A 22,457-nucleotide genomic window follows, 5' to 3' on the forward strand; every position below is an offset into this window, starting at 1 on the left:
TGAGACACACAGAGACACACAGAGACACACAGAGACACGGTGAGACACAGAGAGACACGGTGAGACACACAGAGACATGGTGAGACACACAGAGACACACAGAGACACACACACAGAGCCACACAGAGACACACAGAGACACACAGAGACACACAGACACACAGAGACACACAGACACACACAGAGACACGGTGAGACACACAGAGACACACAGAGACTCGGTGAGACACACAGAGACACACAGAGACACGGTGAGACACACAGAGACACGGTGAGACACACAGAGACACACAGAGACACACAGAGACACACAGAGACACAGACACACAGTGACACGGTGAGAGACAGAGACACACAGAGACACACAGAGACACACAGAGACACACAGAGACACACAGACACACGGTGAGACACACAGAGACACACAGACACACAGAGACACACAGAGACACGGTGAGACACGGTGAGACACACAGAGACACACAGAGACACACAGAGACACACAGAGACACAGAGAGACACGGTGAGACACACAGAGACATGGTGAGACACACAGAGACACACAGAGACACACACACAGAGCCACACAGAGACACACAGAGACACACAGAGACACACAGACACACAGAGACACACAGACACACACAGAGACACGGTGAGACACACAGAGACACACAGAGACTCGGTGAGACACACAGAGACACACAGAGACACGGTGAGACACACAGAGACACGGTGAGACACACAGAGACACACAGAGACACACAGAGACACACAGACATACAGAGACACACAGTGTGAAACACAGACACACAGAGACACACAGTGACACGGTGAGACACGGTGAGACACACAGAGGCACACAGAGACACACAGAGACACGGTGAGACACACAGAGACACACAGAGACACACAGAGACATGGTGAGACACACAGAGACACACAGAGACACACACACAGAGCCACACAGAGACACACAGAGACACACAGACACACAGAGACACACAGACACACACAGAGACACGGTGAGACACACAGAGACACACAGAGACTCGGTGAGACACACAGAGACACACAGACACACGGTGAGACACACAGAGACACGGTGAGACACACAGAGACACACAGAGACACACAGAGACACAGAGACACACAGTGTGAAACACAGACACACAGAGACACACAGTGACACGGTGAGACACACAGAGACACACAGAGACACAGACACACAGTCACGGTGAGACACACAGACACACAGAGACACACAGACACACGGTGAGACACACAGAGACACACAGAGACACACAGACACACAGAGACACAGAGACAAACGACTCGGCGTTGGTGACGTCGTAGACCACGATCACACCGTGCGTACCTCGGTAGTAGCTACACACACAAAGACACAGACACAGAGACACGGTGAGACACACAGAGACACACAGAGACACACAGAGACACGGTGAGACACACAGAGACACGGTGAGACACACAGAGACACACAGAGACACACAAAGACACACACAGACACACAGAGACACACAGTGACACACAGAGACACACAGAGACACACAGAGACACGGTGAGACACACAGAGACACACAGACACACAGACACACACAGAGACACACAGAGACACGGTGAGACACACAGAGACACGGTGAGACACACAGACACACAGAGACACACAGAGACACGGTGAGACACGCAGAGACACAGAGACACACAGAGACACACAGTGACACACACACAGTGGGACACACAGACACACAGAGACATGGTGAGACACACAGAGACACAGAGACAAACAGAGACACACAGAGACACAGAGACACACAGATACACACAGAGACACACAGAGACACAGAGAGACAGAGACACACAAAGACACACACAGAGACACACAGACACACACAGAGACACACAGAGACACGGTGAGACACACAGAGACACGGTGAGACACACAGAGACACGGTGAGACACACAGAGACACGGTGAGACACACAGAGACACGGTGAGACACACAGAGACACGGTGAGACACACAGAGACACACAGAGACACGGTGAGACACACAGAGACACACAGAGACACGGTGAGACACACAGAGACACACACAGACACGGTGAGACACACAGAGACACGGTGAGACACACAGAGACACAGAGACACACAGAGACACACAGACACACACAGAGACACACAGGGACACGGTGAGACACACAGAGACACACAAACACACAGAGACACACAGAGACACACAGAGACACACAGGGACACACAGAGACACGGTGAGACACACAGAGACACACAGAGTGACACGGTGAGACACACGGAGACACGGTGAGACACACAGTGACACATAGAGACACACAGAGACTCGGTGAGACACACAGAGACACGGTGAGACATACAGAGACACGGTGAGACACACAGAGACACGGTGAGACACGGTGAGACACACAGAGACACATAGAGACACATAGAGACACACAGAGACACGGTGAGACACACAGACACACAGAGACACACAGAGACACGGTGAGACACGGTGAGACACACAGAGACACGGTGAGACACGGTGAGACACACATACACACAGACACACAGAGACACACAGAGACACGGTGAGGCACGGTGAGACACACACAGACACACAGAGACACGGTGAGACACGGTGAGACACACAGAGACACAGAGACACACAGAGACACACAGACACAGAGACACACAGAGACACACACACAGAGACACACAGAGACACACACACAGACACACAGAGACACACACACAGACACACAGAGACACACACAGAGACACACACACACAGAAACACACAGAGACACAAGGAGACACACAGAGACACAAGGAGACACACAGAGACACAAGGAAACACACACACAGAGACACAAAAAGACACACACACAGAGACACACACACAGAGACACACACAGAGACACTCACAGAGAGACACAGAGACACACACACAGAGACACACACAGAGAGACACAGAGACACACACGCAGAGACACACACACAGACACACACAGAGACACACAGAGACACACAGACACACACAGAGACACAAGGAGACACAGAGACACAAGGAGACACACACACACAGACACACACAGAGACACACATAGAAACACACAGAGACACACAGACACACACAGAGACACAAGGAGACACACAGAGACACAAGGAGACACACACACAGACACACACAGAGACACACAGAGACACACACACAGAGACACGGTGAGACACACAGACACACAGAGAGACACACAGAGACACGGTGAGACACAGAGACACACAAACACACAGAGACACACAGAGACACACGGAGACGCGGTGAGACACGGTGAGATACACAGAGACACGGTGAGACACGGTGAGACACACAGAGACACACAGAGACACACAAACACACAGAGACACAGAGACACGGTGAGACACGGTGAGACACACAGAGACACAGAGACACACGTAGACACACAGAGACAGAGACACACAGAGACACGGTGAGACACGGTGAGACACACAGAGACACGGTGAGACACACAGAGACACACAGAGACACGGTGAGACACACAGAGACACACAGAGACACACAGAGACACAGAGACACAGAGACACGGTGAGACACACAGAGACACACAGAGACATGGTGAGACACGGTGAGACACACAGAGACACAGAGACACAAAGAGACACACAGAGACACGGTGAGACACGGTGAGACACGGTGAGACACAAAGAGACACACATAGACACACATAGACACAGCGAGACACACACAGAGACACACAGAGACACACAGAAACACACAGAAACACACAGAGACACACACAGACACACAGAGACACGGTGAGACACGGTGAGACACACGGAGACAAACAGAGACACACAGAGACACACAGACACACACACACAGAGACACACAGAGACACACACAGAGACACACAGAGACACACAGAGACACGGTGAGACACAGAGACACACAGTGCGACACGGTGAGACACGGTGAGACACGGTGAGACACAGAAACACACAGAGACACACAGAGTGACACGGTGAGACACACAGAGACACGGTGAGACACACAGTGACACACAGAGACACACAGAGACACACAGTGTGACACGGTGAGACACAGAGACACGGTGAGACACACAGTGACACATAGAGACACACAGAGACACGGTGAGACACGGTGAGACACACAGAGACACATAGCGACACACAGAGACACAGTGAGAAACAGAGAGACACACAGTGTGACACGGTGAGACACACAGAGACACGGTGAGACACACAGTGACACATAGGGACACACAGAGACACGGTGAGACACACAGACACACACAGTGGGACACGGTGAGACACACAGAGACACGGTGAGACACACAGTGACACATAGGGACACACAGAGACACGGTGAGAAACAGAGAGACACATAGAGACACGGTTAGACACACAGAGACACGGTGAGACACGGTGAGACACAATGGGACACCGTGAGACACGGCGAGACACGGTGAGACACGGTGAGACACAGGGAGAGAGAGACAGAGTCACGGGTAGGTGAGTGGGTGAGTGAGTGAGTGGGTGAGTGAGTGGGTGAGTGGGTGGATGAGTGGGTGGGTGAGTGGGTGAGTGGATGGGTGGATGGGTGAGTGGGTGAGTGAGTGGGTGAGTGGGTGGATGTGTGGGTGGGTGAGTGGGTGGGTGAGTGAGTGTGGCTGCGTGAGTGTGGGTGAGCGGGTGAGTGGGTGGGTGAGCGGGTGAGTGGGTGGGTGAGTGGGTGAGTGAGTGAATGAATGAGTGGCTGAGTGGTGAGTGAGTGGTGAGTGAGTGGTGAGTGAGTGGTGAGTGAGTGGTGAGCGAGTCTCACGTGGAGGTAATGGTGCGGAACCTCTCCTGCCCGGCCGTGTCCCAGATCTGCAACTTCACTTTCTCCCCCGCCACGTCCACCGTGCGGATCTTGAAGTCCACCCCGATCGTCGTGATGTAGCTCCCTGCGGAGACACTCACCCGCTCACTCACCTACCCACTCACCCGCTCACTGGCTCAGCCCGCTCAGCCCGCTCAGCCCGCTCAGCCCGCTCAGCCCGCTCAGCCCGCTCAGCCCGCTCAGCCCGCTCAGCCCGCTCAGCCCGCTCGTCCACCCACCCACCCACCCACCCACCCGCCCGCCTGCTCACCCAACCGCCCAACCACCAACCCACTCACAAAACCACCCACCCACCCACTCACACACTCACCCACCAACTCACCCACCAACTCACCAACCCACTAACCCACTTACTCACTCACCCACCAAATCACCCACCCACCCACCCACCCGCCCGCCTGCTCACCCACCCACCCACTCACCCACTCACTCACCCACCCACTCACCCACTCACCCACCCACTCACCCACTCACCCACCCACCCACTCACTCACTCACCCACCCACTCACCCACCCACCCACTCACCCACTCACCCACCCACCCACTGACTCACTCACTCACCCACCCACCCACTCACCCACTCACTCACTCACCCACCAACTCACCCACCAAATCACCCACCCGCCCACCCACCCACCCACCGGCCAACTCACCCACCCACACACTCATTTCACTCGGTCACCCACTTACTCACCTACTCACGAACTCACTCGCCGACTCACTCACTCAGTTATTCACCCGCGCACTCAATCACTCAACCACTCACTCGCCCGTTCATTCACCTATCCACTTACCCACCCACTCGCCCACCCGCTCGCCCATCCGCTCAGCCACTCACTCACCCATTCAGTCACTCACTCGCCCACTCACTCACCCACCAATCCACTCATTCATTCACCCATCCAGTCCCTCACTCAGCCACTCACACACCCGCTCACTCACCCACCCGCTCACTCACCCACCAATCCACTCATTCGCACACTCAGCCACTAACTCGCTCAGCCACTCACCACTCACTCACTCAGCCACTCACTCACTCACACACTCGTCCACTCACTCACACACTCATCCACTCACTCACACACCCATCCACTCACTCACACACTCATCCACTCACCACTCACTCAGCCACTCAACCCACCCATACACTCACTCACTCATCCACTCACTCACCTGAAAACGTGTTGTCTGCAAACCTCAGGAGTAAACTACTTTTTCCGACCCCTGCAAACACAAGGCAGATGACAAATTGGTGAAAGGTGAATCCCTGAAGAAGGTGGCACACGCCACTGCTGGTGCTGGAACCTCCACTAGAGGCCGCTATAGCAGAGATACACCGACTCATCGCACAGAGACCCACAGACTCACTCACACAGAGACCCACAGACTCACTCACACAGAGACCCACAGACTCATCACACAGAGACCCACAGACTCACTCACACAGAGAACCACAGACTCACCACACAGAGAACCACAGACTCACCACACAGAGACCCACAGACTCATCACACAGAGACACACAGACTCACTCACACAGAGACCCACAGACTCATCACACAGAGACCCAAAGACTCATCTCATAGAGACCCACAGACTCACAACACAGAGACCCACAGACTCACTCACACAGAGACCCACAGACTCACTCACACAGAGACTCACAGACTCATCGCACAGAGACCCACAGACTCATCACACAGAGACCCACAGACTCACTCACACAGAGAACCACAGACTCACTCACACAGAGACCCACAGACTCACAACACAGAGACCCACAGACTCACAATACAGAGACCCACAGACTCATCACACAGAGACCCACAGACTCGCCACACAGAGACTCACAGACTCACCACACAGAGACCCACAGACTCACTCACACAGAGACCCACAGACTCACTCACACAGAGACCCACAGACTCACCACACAGAGACCCACAGACTCACTCACACAGAGACCCACAGACTCATCACACAGAGACCCACAGACTCATCACACAGAGACCCACAGACTCACAACACAGAGACCCACAGACTCACTCACACAAAGATACACAGACTCACTCACACAGAGACTCACAGACTCACCACACAGAGACCCACAGACTCACTCACACAGAGACCCACAGACTCACTCACACAGAGACCCACAGACTCACCACACAGAGACCCACAGACTCACTCACACAGAGACCCACAGACTCATCACACAGAGACCCACAGACTCACAACACAGAGACCCACAGACTCACTCACACAGAGACCCACAGACTCACCACACAGACCCACAGACTCACCACACAGAGACTCACAGACTCATCACACAGAGACCCACAGACTCACAACACAGAGACCCACAGACTCACTCACACAGAGACCCACAGACTCACCACACAGAGATACACCGACTCACTCACACAGAGAACCACAGACTCATCACACAGAGACCCACAGACTCACTCACACAGAGACCCACAGACTCACCACACAGAGACCCACAGACTCACTCACACAGAGACCCACAGACTCACTCACACAGAGACCCACAGACTCGCCACACAGAGACCCACAGACTCACTCACACAGAGACCCACAGACTCATCACACAGAGACCCACAGACTCATCGCACAGAGACCCACAGACTCATCACACAGAGACCCACAGACTCATCACACAGAGACCCACAGACTCATCACACAGAGACACACAGACTCACTCACACAGAGAACCACAGACTCACTCACACAGAGACCCACAGGCTCACTTACACAGAGACCCACAGACTCACTCACACAGAGAACCACAGACTCACTCACACAGAGACCCACAGACTCACTTACACAGAGACCCACAGACTCACCAAACAGAGACCCACAGACTCATCACACAGAGCCCCACAGACTCGCCACACAGAGATTCACAGACTCACCACACAGAGACCCACAGACTCACTCACACAGAGACCCACAGACTCACCACACAGAGACCCACAGACTCACTCACACAGAGACCCACAGACTCATCACACAGAGACCCACAGACTCACTCACACAGAGAACCACAGACTCACCACACAGAGAACCACAGACTCACCACACAGAGACCCACAGACTCATCACACAGAGACACACAGACTCACTCACACAGAGACCCACAGACTCATCACACAGAGACCCAAAGACTCATCTCATAGAGACCCACAGACTCACAACACAGAGACCCACAGACTCACTCACACAGAGACCCACAGACTCACTCACACAGAGACTCACAGACTCATCGCACAGAGACCCACAGACTCATCACACAGAGACCCACAGACTCACTCACACAGAGAACCACAGACTCACTCACACAGAGACCCACAGACTCACAACACAGAGACCCACAGACTCACAATACAGAGACCCACAGACTCATCACACAGAGACCCACAGACTCGCCACACAGAGACTCACAGACTCACCACACAGAGACCCACAGACTCACTCACACAGAGACCCACAGACTCACTCACACAGAGACCCACAGACTCACCACACAGAGACCCACAGACTCACTCACACAGAGACCCACAGACTCATCACACAGAGACCCACACACTCATCACACAGAGACCCACAGACTCACAACACAGAGACCCACAGACTCACTCACACAAAGATACACAGACTCACTCACACAGAGACTCACAGACTCACCACACAGAGACCCACAGACTCACTCACACAGAGACCCACAGACTCACTCACACAGAGACCCACAGACTCACCACACAGAGACCCACAGACTCACTCACACAGAGACCCACAGACTCATCACACAGAGACCCACAGACTCACAACACAGAGACCCACAGACTCACTCACACAGAGACCCACAGACTCACCACACAGACCCACAGACTCACCACACAGAGACTCACAGACTCATCACACAGAGACCCACAGACTCACAACACAGAGACCCACAGACTCACTCACACAGAGACCCACAGACTCACCACACAGAGATACACCGACTCACTCACACAGAGAACCACAGACTCATCACACAGAGACCCACAGACTTACTCACACAGAGACCCACAGACTCACCACACAGAGACCCACAGACTCACTCACACAGAGACCCACAGACTCACTCACACAGAGACCCACAGACTCGCCACACAGAGACCCACAGACTCACTCACACAGAGACCCACAGACTCATCACACAGAGACCCACAGACTCATCGCACAGAGACCCACAGACTCATCACACAGAGACCCACAGACTCATCACACAGAGACCCACAGACTCATCACACAGAGACACACAGACTCACTCACACAGAGAACCACAGACTCACTCACACAGAGACCCACAGGCTCACTTACACAGAGACCCACAGACTCACTCACACAGAGAACCACAGACTCACTCACACAGAGACCCACAGACTCACTTACACAGAGACCCACAGACTCACCAAACAGAGACCCACAGACTCATCACACAGAGCCCCACAGACTCGCCACACAGAGATTCACAGACTCACCACACAGAGACCCACAGACTCACTCACACAGAGACCCACAGACTCACCACACAGAGACCCACAGACTCACTCACACAGAGACGCACAGACTCATCACACAGAGACCCACAGACTCACAACACAGAGACCCACAGACTCACAATACAGAGACCCACAGACTCACTCACACAGAGACCCACAGACTCACCAAACAGAGACCACAGACTCATCACACAGAGACCCACAGACTCACCACACAGAGACCCACAGACTCACTCACACAGAGACCCACAGACTCACCACACAGAGACCCACAGACTCACTCACACAGAGACGCACAGACTCATCACACAGAGACCCACAGACTCACAACACAGAGACCCACAGACTCACAATACAGAGACCCACAGACTCACTCACACAGAGACCCACAGACTCACCAAACAGAGACCACAGACTCATCACACAGAGACCCACAGACTCGCCACACAGAGACTCACAGACTCACCACACAGAGACCCACAGACTCACTCACACAGAGACCCACAGACTCACTCACACAGAGACCCACAGACTCGCCACACAGAGACCCACAGACTCACTCACACAGAGACCCACAGACTCATCACACAGAGACCCACAGACTCATCACACAGAGACACACAGACTCACTCACACAGAGAACCACAGACTCACTCACACAGAGACCCACAGGCTCACTTACACAGAGACCCACAGACTCACTCACACAGAGAACCACAGACTCACTCACACAGAGACCCACAGACTCACTTACACAGAGACCCACAGACTCACCAAACAGAGACCCACAGACTCATCACACAGAGACCCACAGACTCGCCACACAGAGACTCACAGACTCACCACACAGAGACCCACAGACTCACTCACACAGAGACCCACAGACTCACTCACACAGAGACCCACAGACTCACAACACAGAGACCCATAGACTCACTCACACAGAGACCCACAGACTCACTCACACAGAGACCCACAGACTCATCGCACAGAGACCCACAGACTCATCACAGAGAGACCCACAGACTAACCACAGAGAGATCCAAAGACTCACTCACACAGAGACCCACAGACTAACCACACAGAGACCCACAGACTCATCACACAGAGACCCACAGACTCATAAGACAGAGACCCACAGACTCACCACACAAAGATACACAGACTCACTCACACAGAGACTCACAGACTCACCACACAGAGACCCACAGACTCACTCACACAGAGACTCACAGACTCACTCACACAGAGACCCACAGACTCACCGTAAAGAGACCCACAGACTCACCACACAGAGACCCACAGACTCACCACGCAGAGACCCATAGACTCACCACCACACAGAGACCCACAGACTCACCACACAGAGACCCACAGACTCATCACACAGTGACCCACAGACTCACCACACAGAGACCCACAGACTCACCACACAGAGACCCACAAACTCACCACCCAGACTCACCACACAGAGAGACCCACAAAGTCACCACAGACTCACCACACAGAGACACTCAGACTCACCACCCAGACTCACCACACAGAGACCCACAAACTCACCACACAAAGACCCACAGACTCACACAGAGACCCACAAACTCACCATGCAGAGACCCACAGACTCACACAGAGACCTACCGACTCACCACACAGAGACCCACAGACTCACCACACAGAGACCCACAGACTCACCAGAGACCCACAGACTCACCACACAGAGACCCACAGACTCACTCACACAAAGACCCACAAACTCACCACACAGAGACCCACAGACTCACTCACACAGAGACCCACAGACTCACTCACACAGAGACCCACAGACTCACTCACACAGAGACCCACAGACTCACTCACACAGAGACCCACAGACTCATCACACAGAGACCCACAGACTCATCGCACAGAGACCCACAGACTCATCACACAGAGACCCACAGACTCATCACACAGAGACCCACAGACTCATCACACAGAGACACACAGACTCACTCACACAGAGAACCACAGACTCACTCACACAGAGACCCACAGACTCACTTACACAGAGACCCACAGACTCACCAAACAGAGACCCACAGACTCATCACACAGAGACCCACAGACTCGAAAACACAGAGACTCACAGACTCACCACACAGAGACCCACAGACTCACTCACACAGAGACCCACAGACTCACCACACAGAGACCCACAGACTCACTCACACAGAGACCCACAGACTCACTCACACAGAGACCCACAGACTCATAACACAGAGACACACAGACTCACTCACACAGAGACCCACAGACTCACAAAACAGAGACCCACAGACTCACTCACACAGAGACCCACAGACTCATCACACAGAGACCCACAGACTCACTCACACAGAGACCCACAGACTCATCGCACAGAGACCCACAGACTCATCACAGAGAGACCCACAGACTAACCACAGAGAGATCCACAGACTCACTCACACAGAGACCCACAGACTAACCACACAGAGACCCACAGACTCATCACACAGAGACCCACAGACTCATAAGACAGAGACCCACAGACTCACCACACAAAGATACACAGACTCACTCACACAGAGACTCACAGACTCACAACACAGAGACCCACAGACTCACCACACAAAGATACACAGACTCACTCACACAGAGACCCACAGACTCACAACACAGAGACCCACAGACTCACTCACACAGAGACCCACAGACTCACCACACAAAGATACACAGACTCACTCACACAGAGACCCACAGACTCACAACACAGAGACCCACAGACTCACTCACACAGAGACCCACAGACTCACCACACAAAGATACACAGACTCATCACACAGAGACCCACAGACTCACCACACAGAGACCCACAGACTCATCACAGACTCACCACACAGAGACACTCAGACTCACCACCCAGACTCACCACACAGAGAACCACAGACTCACCACACAGAGACCCACAGACTCACCACACAGAGACCCACAGACTCACCGCACAGAGACCCACAGACTCACCACACAGAGACCCACAGACTCACCACGCAGAGACCCACAGGCTCACCACACAGAGACACACAGATTCACCACACAGAGACCCACAGACTCATCACACAGTGACCCACAGACTCACCACACAGAGACCCACAGACTCACCACACAGAGACCCACAAACCCACCACCCAGACTCACCACACAGAGAGACCCACAAACTCACCACAGACTCACCACACAGAGACACTCAGACTCACCACCCAGACTCACCACACAGAGACCCACAAACTCACCACACAAAGACCCACAGACTCACACAGAGACCCACAAACTCACCACCCAGAGACCCACAGACTCACCACACAGAAACCCAGACTCACCACACAGAGACCCACAGACTCACCCACAGAGACCCACAGACTCACCACATAGAGACCCACACTCACCACACTGAGACCCACAGGCTCACTACCCAGACTCACCACACAGAGATCCACAGACTCACCACACAGACCCACAGACTCACCACATAGAGACCCACACTCACCACACTGAGACCCACAGACTCCCCACACAGAGACCCACAGACTCACCACCCAGACTCACCACGCAGAGACCCACAGACTCACCACACAGAGACCCACAGACTCACCACATAGAGACGCACAGACTCACCACACAGAGACCCACAGACTCCCCACACAGCGACCCACAGACTCACCACGCAGAGACCCACAGAGTCACCACTCAGAGACCCACAGACTCACTCACACAGAGACCCACAGACTCACTCACACAGAGACCCACAGACTCACTCACACAAAGACCCACAGACTCACTCACGCAGGACCCACAGACTCACCACACGGAGACCCACAGACTCACCACACGGAGACCCACAGACTCACCACACAGAGACCCACAGACTCACCACACAGAGACCCACAGACTCACCACACAGAGACCCACAGACTCACCACACAGAGACCCACAGACTCACCGCACAGAGACCCACAGACACCACACAGAGACCCACAGACTCACCACGCAGAGACCCACAGGCTCACCACACAGAGACCCACAGACTCACCACACAGAGACCCACAGACTCATCACACAGTGACCCACAGACTCACCACACAGAGACCCACAGACTCACCACACAGAGACCCACAAACTCACCACCCAGACTCACCACACAGAGAGGCCCACAAAGTCACCACAGACTCACCACACAGAGACACTCAGACTCACCACCCAGACTCACCACACAGAGACCCACAAACTCACCACACAAAGACACACAGACTCACACAGAGACCTACCGACTCACCACACAGAGACCCACAGACTCACCAGAGAGCCACAGACTCACCACACAGAGACCCACAGACTCACCACACAGAGACCCACAGGCTCACTACCCACTCACCACACAGAGATCCACAGACTCACCACACAGACCCACAGACTCACCACATAGAGACCCACACTCACCACACTGAGACCCACAGACTCCCCACACAGAGACCCACAGACTCACCACCCAGACTCACCACGCAGAGACCCACAGACTCACCACACAGAGACCCACAGACTCATCACATAGAGATGCACAGACTCACCACACAGAGACCCACAGACTCACCACGCAGAGACACACAAACTCACCACGCAGAGACCCACAGACTCACCACACAGAGACCCACAGACTCACCACAGAGAGACCCACAGAGTCACCACTCAGAGACCCACAGACTCACTCACACAGAGACCCACAGACTCACTCACACAGAGACCCACAGACTCACTCACACAAAGACCCACAGACTCACTCACGCAGAGACCCACAGACTCACCACACGGAGACCCACAGACTCACCACACGGAGACCCACAGACTCACCACACGGAGACCCACAGACTCACCACACAGAGACCCACAGACTCACCACACATAGACCCACAGACTCACCACACAGAGACCCACAGACTCACCACACAGAGACCCACAGACTCACCGCACAGAGACCCACAGACTCACCACACAGAGACCCACAGACTCACCACGCAGAGACCCACAGGCTCACCACACAGAGACCCACAGACTCACCACACAGAGACCCACAGACTCATCACACAGTGACCCACAGACTCACCACACAGAGACCCACAGACTCACCACACAGAGACCCACAAACTCACCACCCAGACTCACCACACAGAGAGACCCACAAAGTCACCACAGACTCACCACACAGAGACACTCAGACTCACCACCCAGACTCACCACACAGAGACCCACAAACTCACCACACAAAGACCCACAGACTCACACAGAGACCCACAAACTCACCATGCAGAGACCCACAGAATCACACAGAGACCTACCGACTCACCACACAGAGACCCACAGACTCACCAGAGACCCACAGACTCACCACACAGAGACCCACAGACTCACCACACAGAGACCCACAGACTCACCACAGACTCACCACACAGAGACCCACGGACTCATACACACAGAGACCCACAGACTCGCTCACACAGAGACCCACAGACTCACCACACAAAGATACACAGACTCACTCACACAGAGACCCACAGACTCACAACACAGAGACCCACAGACTCACTCACACAGAGACCCACAGACTCACCACACAAAGATACACAGACTCACAACACAGAGACCCACAGACTCACTCACACAGAGACTCACAGACTCACCACACAGAGACCCACAGACTCACTCACACAGAGACTCACTGACTCACTCACACAGAGACCCACAGACTCACTCACACAGAGACCCACAGACTCACTCACACAGAGACCCACAGACTCACCACACAGAGTCCCACAGACTCACCGTAAAGAGACCCACAGACTCACCACACAGAGACCCACAGACTCACCACACAGAGACCCACAGACTCATCACACAGTGACCCACAGACTCACCACACAGAGACCCACAGACTCACCACACAGAGACCCACAAACTCACCACCCAGACTCACCACACAGAGAGACCCACAAAGTCACCACAGACTCACCACACAGAGACACTCAGACTCACCACCCAGACTCACCACACAGAGACCCACAAACTCACCACACAAAGACCCACAGACTCACACAGAGACCCACAAACTCACCATGCAGAGACCCACAGACTCACACAGAGACCTACCGACTCACCACACAGAGACCCACAGACTCACCACACAGAGACCCACAGACTCACCAGAGACCCACAGACTCACCACACAGAGACCCACAGACTCACCACACAAAGACCCACAGACTCACCACAGACTCACCACACAGAGACCCACCGACTCATACACACAGAGACCCACAGACTCGCTCACACAGAGACCCATAGACTCATCACACAGAGACCCACAGACTCACCACACAGAGACCCACAGACTCATCACAGACTCACCACACAGAGACACTCAGACTCACCACCCAGACTCACCACACAGAGAACCACAGACTCACCACACAGAGACCCACAGACTCACCACACAGAGACCCACAGACTCACCGCACAGAGACCCACAGACTCACCACACAGAGACCCACAGACTCACCACGCAGAGACCCACAGGCTCACCACACAGAGACACACAGATTCACCACACAGAGACCCACAGACTCATCACACAGTGACCCACAGACTCACCACACAGAGACCCACAGACTCACCACACAGAGACCCACAAACCCACCACCCAGACTCACCACACAGAGAGACCCACAAACTCACCACAGACTCACCACACAGAGACACTCAGACTCACCACCCAGACTCACCACACAGAGACCCACAAACTCACCACACAAAGACCCACAGACTCACACAGAGACCCACAAACTCACCACCCAGAGACCCACAGACTCACCACACAGAAACCCAGACTCACCACACAGAGACCCACAGACTCACCCACAGAGACCCACAGACTCACCCACAGAGACCCACAGACTCACCACACAGAGACCCACAGGCTCACTACCCAGACTCACCACACAGAGATCCACAGACTCACCACACAGACCCACAGACTCACCACATAGAGACCCACACTCACCATACTGAGACCCACAGACTCACCACACGGAGACCCACAGACTCACCACACAGAGATCCACAGACTCACCACACAGAGACCCACAGACTCACCACACAGAGACCCACAGACTCACCACACAGAGACCCACAGACTCACCACACAGAGACCCACAGACTCATCACACAGTGACCCACAGACTCACCACACAGAGACCCACAGACTCACCACACAGAGACCCACAGACTCACCACTCAGACTCACCACACAGAGACCCACAGACTCACCACACAGACTCACACAGAGACCCACAGACTCACCACACAGAGACCCACAGACTCACTCACACAGAGACCCACAAACTCACTCACACAGAGACCCACAGACTCATCACACAGAGACCCACAGACTCACTCACACAGAGACCCAGAGACTCACCACACAGAGACCCACAGACTCACACACAAAGACCCACAGACTCACCACACAGAGACCCACAGACTCACTCACACAGAGACCCACAGACTCACCACACAGAGACCCACAGACTCACTCACACAGAGACCCACAGACTCAATCACACAGAGACCTACAGACTCACTCACACAGAGACTCACACACTCACTCACACAGAGACCCACAGACTCACTCACAGAGAGACCCACAGACTCACTCACACAGAGACCCACAGACTCACACAGAGACCCAGAGACTCACCACACAGAGACCCACAGACTGATCACACAGAGACCCACACTCACCACACAGAGACCCACAGACTCACAAAGAGACCCACAGACTCACCACACAGAAACCCACAGACTCACTCACACAGAGACCCACAGACTCACTCACACAGAGACCCATAGACTCACCACACAGAGACCCACAGACTCACCACACAGAGACCCACAGACTCACTCACGCAGAGACCCACAGACTCACACACAGAGACCCACAGACTCACTCACACAGAGACCCACAGACTAACTCACACAGAGACCCACAGACTCACTCACACAGAGACTCACAGACTCACTCACACAGAGACCCACAGACTCACCACACAGAGACCTACAGACTCACCACACAGAGACCTACAGACTCACTCACACAGAGACCCACAGATTCACTTACACAGAGACCCACAGACTCACTCACACAGAGACCCACAGACTCACACAGAGACCCACAGACTCACACACAGAGACCCACAGACTCACCACACAGAGACCCACAGACTCACACACAGAGACCCATAGACTCACTCACACAGAGACCCACAGACTCACTCACACAGAGCCCCACAGACTCACCACACAGAGACCCACAGACTCACCACACAGAGACCCACAGACTCACCACACAGAGACCCACAGACTCACGCAGAGGCCCACAGACTCACACACAGAGACCCATAGACTCACTCACACAGAGACCCACAGACTTACTCACACAGAGACCCACAGACTCACACAGAGACCCACAGACTCACTCACACAGAGACCCACAGACTCACCACACAGAGACCCACAGACTCACACAGAGACCCACAGACTCACTCACACAGAGACCCACAGACTCACCGCACAGAGACCCACAGACTCACCACACAGAGACCCACAGACTCACCACGCAGAGACCCACAGGCTCACCACACAGAGACCCACAGACTCACCACACAGAGACCCACAGACTCATCACACAGTGACCCACAGACTCACCACACAGAGACCCACAGACTCACCACACAGAGACCCACAAACTCACCACCCAGACTCACCACACAGAGAGACCCACAAAGTCACCACAGACTCACCACACAGAGACACTCAGACTCACCACCCAGACTCACCACACAGAGACCCACAAACTCACCACACAAAGACCCACAGACTCACACAGAGACCCACAAACTCACCATGCAGAGACCCACAAAATCACACAGAGACCTACCGACTCACCACACAGAGACGCACAGACTCACCAGAGACCCACAGACTCACCACACAGAGACCCACAGACTCACCACACAGAGACCCACAGACTCACCACAGACTCACCACACAGAGACCCACGGACTCATACACACAGAGACCCACAGACTCGCTCACACAGAGACCCACAGACTCACCACACAAAGATACACAGACTCACTCACACAGAGACCCACAGACTCACAACACAGAGACCCACAGACTCACTCACACAGAGACCCACAGACTCACCACACAAAGATACACAGACTCACAACACAGAGACCCACAGACTCACTCACACAGAGACTCACAGACTCACCACACAGAGACCCACAGACTCACTCACACAGAGACTCACTGACTCACTCACACAGAGACCCACAGACTCACTCACACAGAGACCCACAGACTCACTCACACAGAGACCCACAGACTCACCACACAGAGTCCCACAGACTCACCGTAAAGAGACCCACAGACTCACCACACAGAGACCCACAGACTCACCACACAGAGACCCACAGACTCATCACACAGTGACCCACAGACTCACCACACAGAGACCCACAGACTCACCACACAGAGACCCACAAACTCACCACCCAGACTCACCACACAGAGAGACCCACAAAGTCACCACAGACTCACCACACAGAGACACTCAGACTCACCACCCAGACTCACCACACAGAGACCCACAAACTCACCACACAAAGACCCACAGACTCACACAGAGACCCACAAACTCACCATGCAGAGACCCACAGACTCACACAGAGACCTACCGACTCACCACACAGAGACCCACAGACTCACCACACAGAGACCCACAGACTCACCAGAGACCCACAGACTCACCACACAGAGACCCACAGACTCACCACACAAAGACCCACAGACTCACCACAGACTCACCACACAGAGACCCACCGACTCATACACACAGAGACCCACAGACTCGCTCACACAGAGACCCATAGACTCATCACACAGAAACCCACAGACTCACCACACAGAGACCCACAGACTCATCACAGACTCACCACACAGAGACACTCAGACTCACCACCCAGACTCACCACACAGAGAACCACAGACTCACCACACAGAGACCCACAGACTCACCACACAGAGACCCACAGACTCACCGCACAGAGACCCACAGACTCACCACACAGAGACCCACAGACTCACCACGCAGAGACCCACAGGCTCACCACACAGAGACACACAGATTCACCACACAGAGACCCACAGACTCATCACACAGTGACCCACAGACTCACCACACAGAGACCCACAGACTCACCACACAGAGACCCACAAACCCACCACCCAGACTCACCACACAGAGAGACCCACAAACTCACCATAGACTCACCACACAGAGACACTCAGACTCACCACCCAGACTCACCACACAGAGACCCACAAACTCACCACACAAAGACCCACAGACTCACACAGAGACCCACAAACTCACCACCCAGAGACCCACAGACTCACCACACAGAAACCCAGACTCACCACACAGAGACCCACAGACTCACCCACAGAGACCCACAGACTCACCCACAGAGACCCACAGACTCACCACACAGAGACCCACAGGCTCACTACCCAGACTCACCACACAGAGATCCACAGACTCACCACACAGACCCACAGACTCACCACATAGAGACCCACACTCACCATACTGAGACCCACAGACTCACCACACAGAGATCCACAGACTCATCACACAGTGACCCACAGACTCACCACACAGAGACCCACAGACTCACCACACAGAGACCCACAGACTCACCACTCAGACTCACCACACAGAGACCCACAGACTCACCACACAGACTCACACAGAGACCCACAGACTCACCACACAGAGACCCACAGACTCACTCACACAGAGACCAACAGACTCACTCACACAGAGACCCACAGACTCATCACACAGAGACCCACAGACTCACTCACACAGAGACCCAGAGACTCACCACACAGAGACCCACAGACTCACACACAGAGACCCACAGACTCACCACACAGAGACCCACAGACTCACTCACACAGAGACCCACAGACTCACCACACAGAGACCCACAGACTCACTCACACAGAGACCCACAGACTCAATCACACAGAGACCTACAGACTCACTCACACAGAGACTCACACACTCACTCACACAGAGACCCACAGACTCACTCACAGAGAGACCCACAGACTCACTCACACAGAGACCCACAGACTCACACAGAGACCCACAGACTCACAAAGAGACCCACAGACTCACCACACAGAGACCCACAGACTCACTCACACAGAGACCCACAGACTCACTCACACAGAGACCCATAGACTCACCACACAGAGACCCACAGACTCACCACACAGAGACCCACAGACTCACACACAGAGACCCACAGACTCACTCACACAGAGACCCACAGACTAACTCACACAGAGACCCACAGACTAACTCACACAGAGACCCACAGACTCACTCACACAGAGACTCACAGACTCACTCACACAGAGACCCACAGACTCACCACACAGAGACCTACAGACTCACCACACAGAGACCTACAGACTCACTCACACAGAGACCCACAGATTCACTTACACAGAGACCCACAGACTCACTCACACAGAGACCCACAGACTCACACAGAGACCCACAGACTCACACACAGAGACCCACAGACTCACCACACAGAGACCCACAGACTCACACACAGAGACCCATAGACTCACTCACACAGAGACCCACAGACTCACTCACACAGAGCCCCACAGACTCACCACACAGAGACCCACAGACTCACCACACAGAGACCCACAGACTCACCACACAGAGACCCACAGACTCACGCAGAGGCCCACAGACACACACAGAGACCCATAGACTCACTCACACAGAGACCCACAGACTTACTCACACAGAGACCCACAGACTCACACAGAGACCCACAGACTCACTCACACAGAGACCCACAGACTCACCACACAGAGACCCACAGACTCACACAGAGACCCACAGACTCACTCACACAGAGACCCACAGACTCACCACACAGAGACCCACAGACTCACACAGAGACCCACAGACTCACTCACACAGAGACCCACAGACTCACACAGAGACCCACAGACTCACCACACAGAGAACCACAGCCTCACTCACACAGAGACCCACAGACTCACTCACACAGAGACCCACAGACTCACAACACAGAGACCCACAGACTCGCCACACAGAGACCCACAGACTCACTCACACAGAGACCCACAGACTCACTCACACAGAGACCCACAGACTCACTCACATAGAGACCCACAGACTCACTCACACAGAGACCCACAGACTCACTCACAGAGACCCACAGACTCACACACACACAGACCCACAGACTCACTCACACAGAGACCCACAGACTCATACAGAGACCCACAGACTCACCACACAGAGACCCACAGACTCACCACACAGAGACCCACAGACTCACCACACAGAGACCCACAGACTCACCACACAGACACCCACAGACTCACTCACGCAGAGACCCACAGACTCACTCACACAGAGACCCACAGACTCACCACACAGAGACCCACAGACTCACCACACAGACACCCACAGACTCACTCACACAGAGACCCACAGACTCACTCACACAGAGACCCACAGACTCACTCACACAGAGACGCACAGACTCACTCACACAGAGACCCACAGACTCACCACACAGAGACCCACAGACTCACCACACAGAGACCCACAGACTCACTCACACAGAGACCCACAGACTCACCACTCACACAGAGACCCACAGACTCACCACACAGAGACCCACAGA

The 22,457-nt window shown here is 54.1% G+C and overlaps 1 protein-coding gene across 1 annotated transcript in view; it reads right to left on the reverse strand.

Moving 5' to 3' along the window:
- Window positions 1–22,457, reverse strand: part of LOC116937183 (ras-related protein Rab-35-like) — a 47,880-nt gene that overhangs the window by 24,932 nt on the left and 491 nt on the right. Inside the window, exons 2-3 of the mRNA XM_076059235.1 lie at window positions 6,134–6,184; window positions 4,900–5,023 (exon numbers count right to left, since the gene is read on the reverse strand). Of these exons, the coding sequence (XP_075915350.1) occupies window positions 4,900–5,023; window positions 6,134–6,184 (175 nt within the window). The remainder of the gene's footprint in view (window positions 1–4,899; window positions 5,024–6,133; window positions 6,185–22,457) is intronic.

This window comes from Petromyzon marinus, assembly GCF_048934315.1.
Source record: "Petromyzon marinus isolate PM22_M1 ecotype Great Lakes invasive population chromosome 84 unlocalized genomic scaffold, UKy_Petmar_22M1.pri1.0 chr84_unloc.6, whole genome shotgun sequence".
Taxonomy (NCBI): domain Eukaryota; kingdom Metazoa; phylum Chordata; class Hyperoartia; order Petromyzontiformes; family Petromyzontidae; genus Petromyzon; species Petromyzon marinus.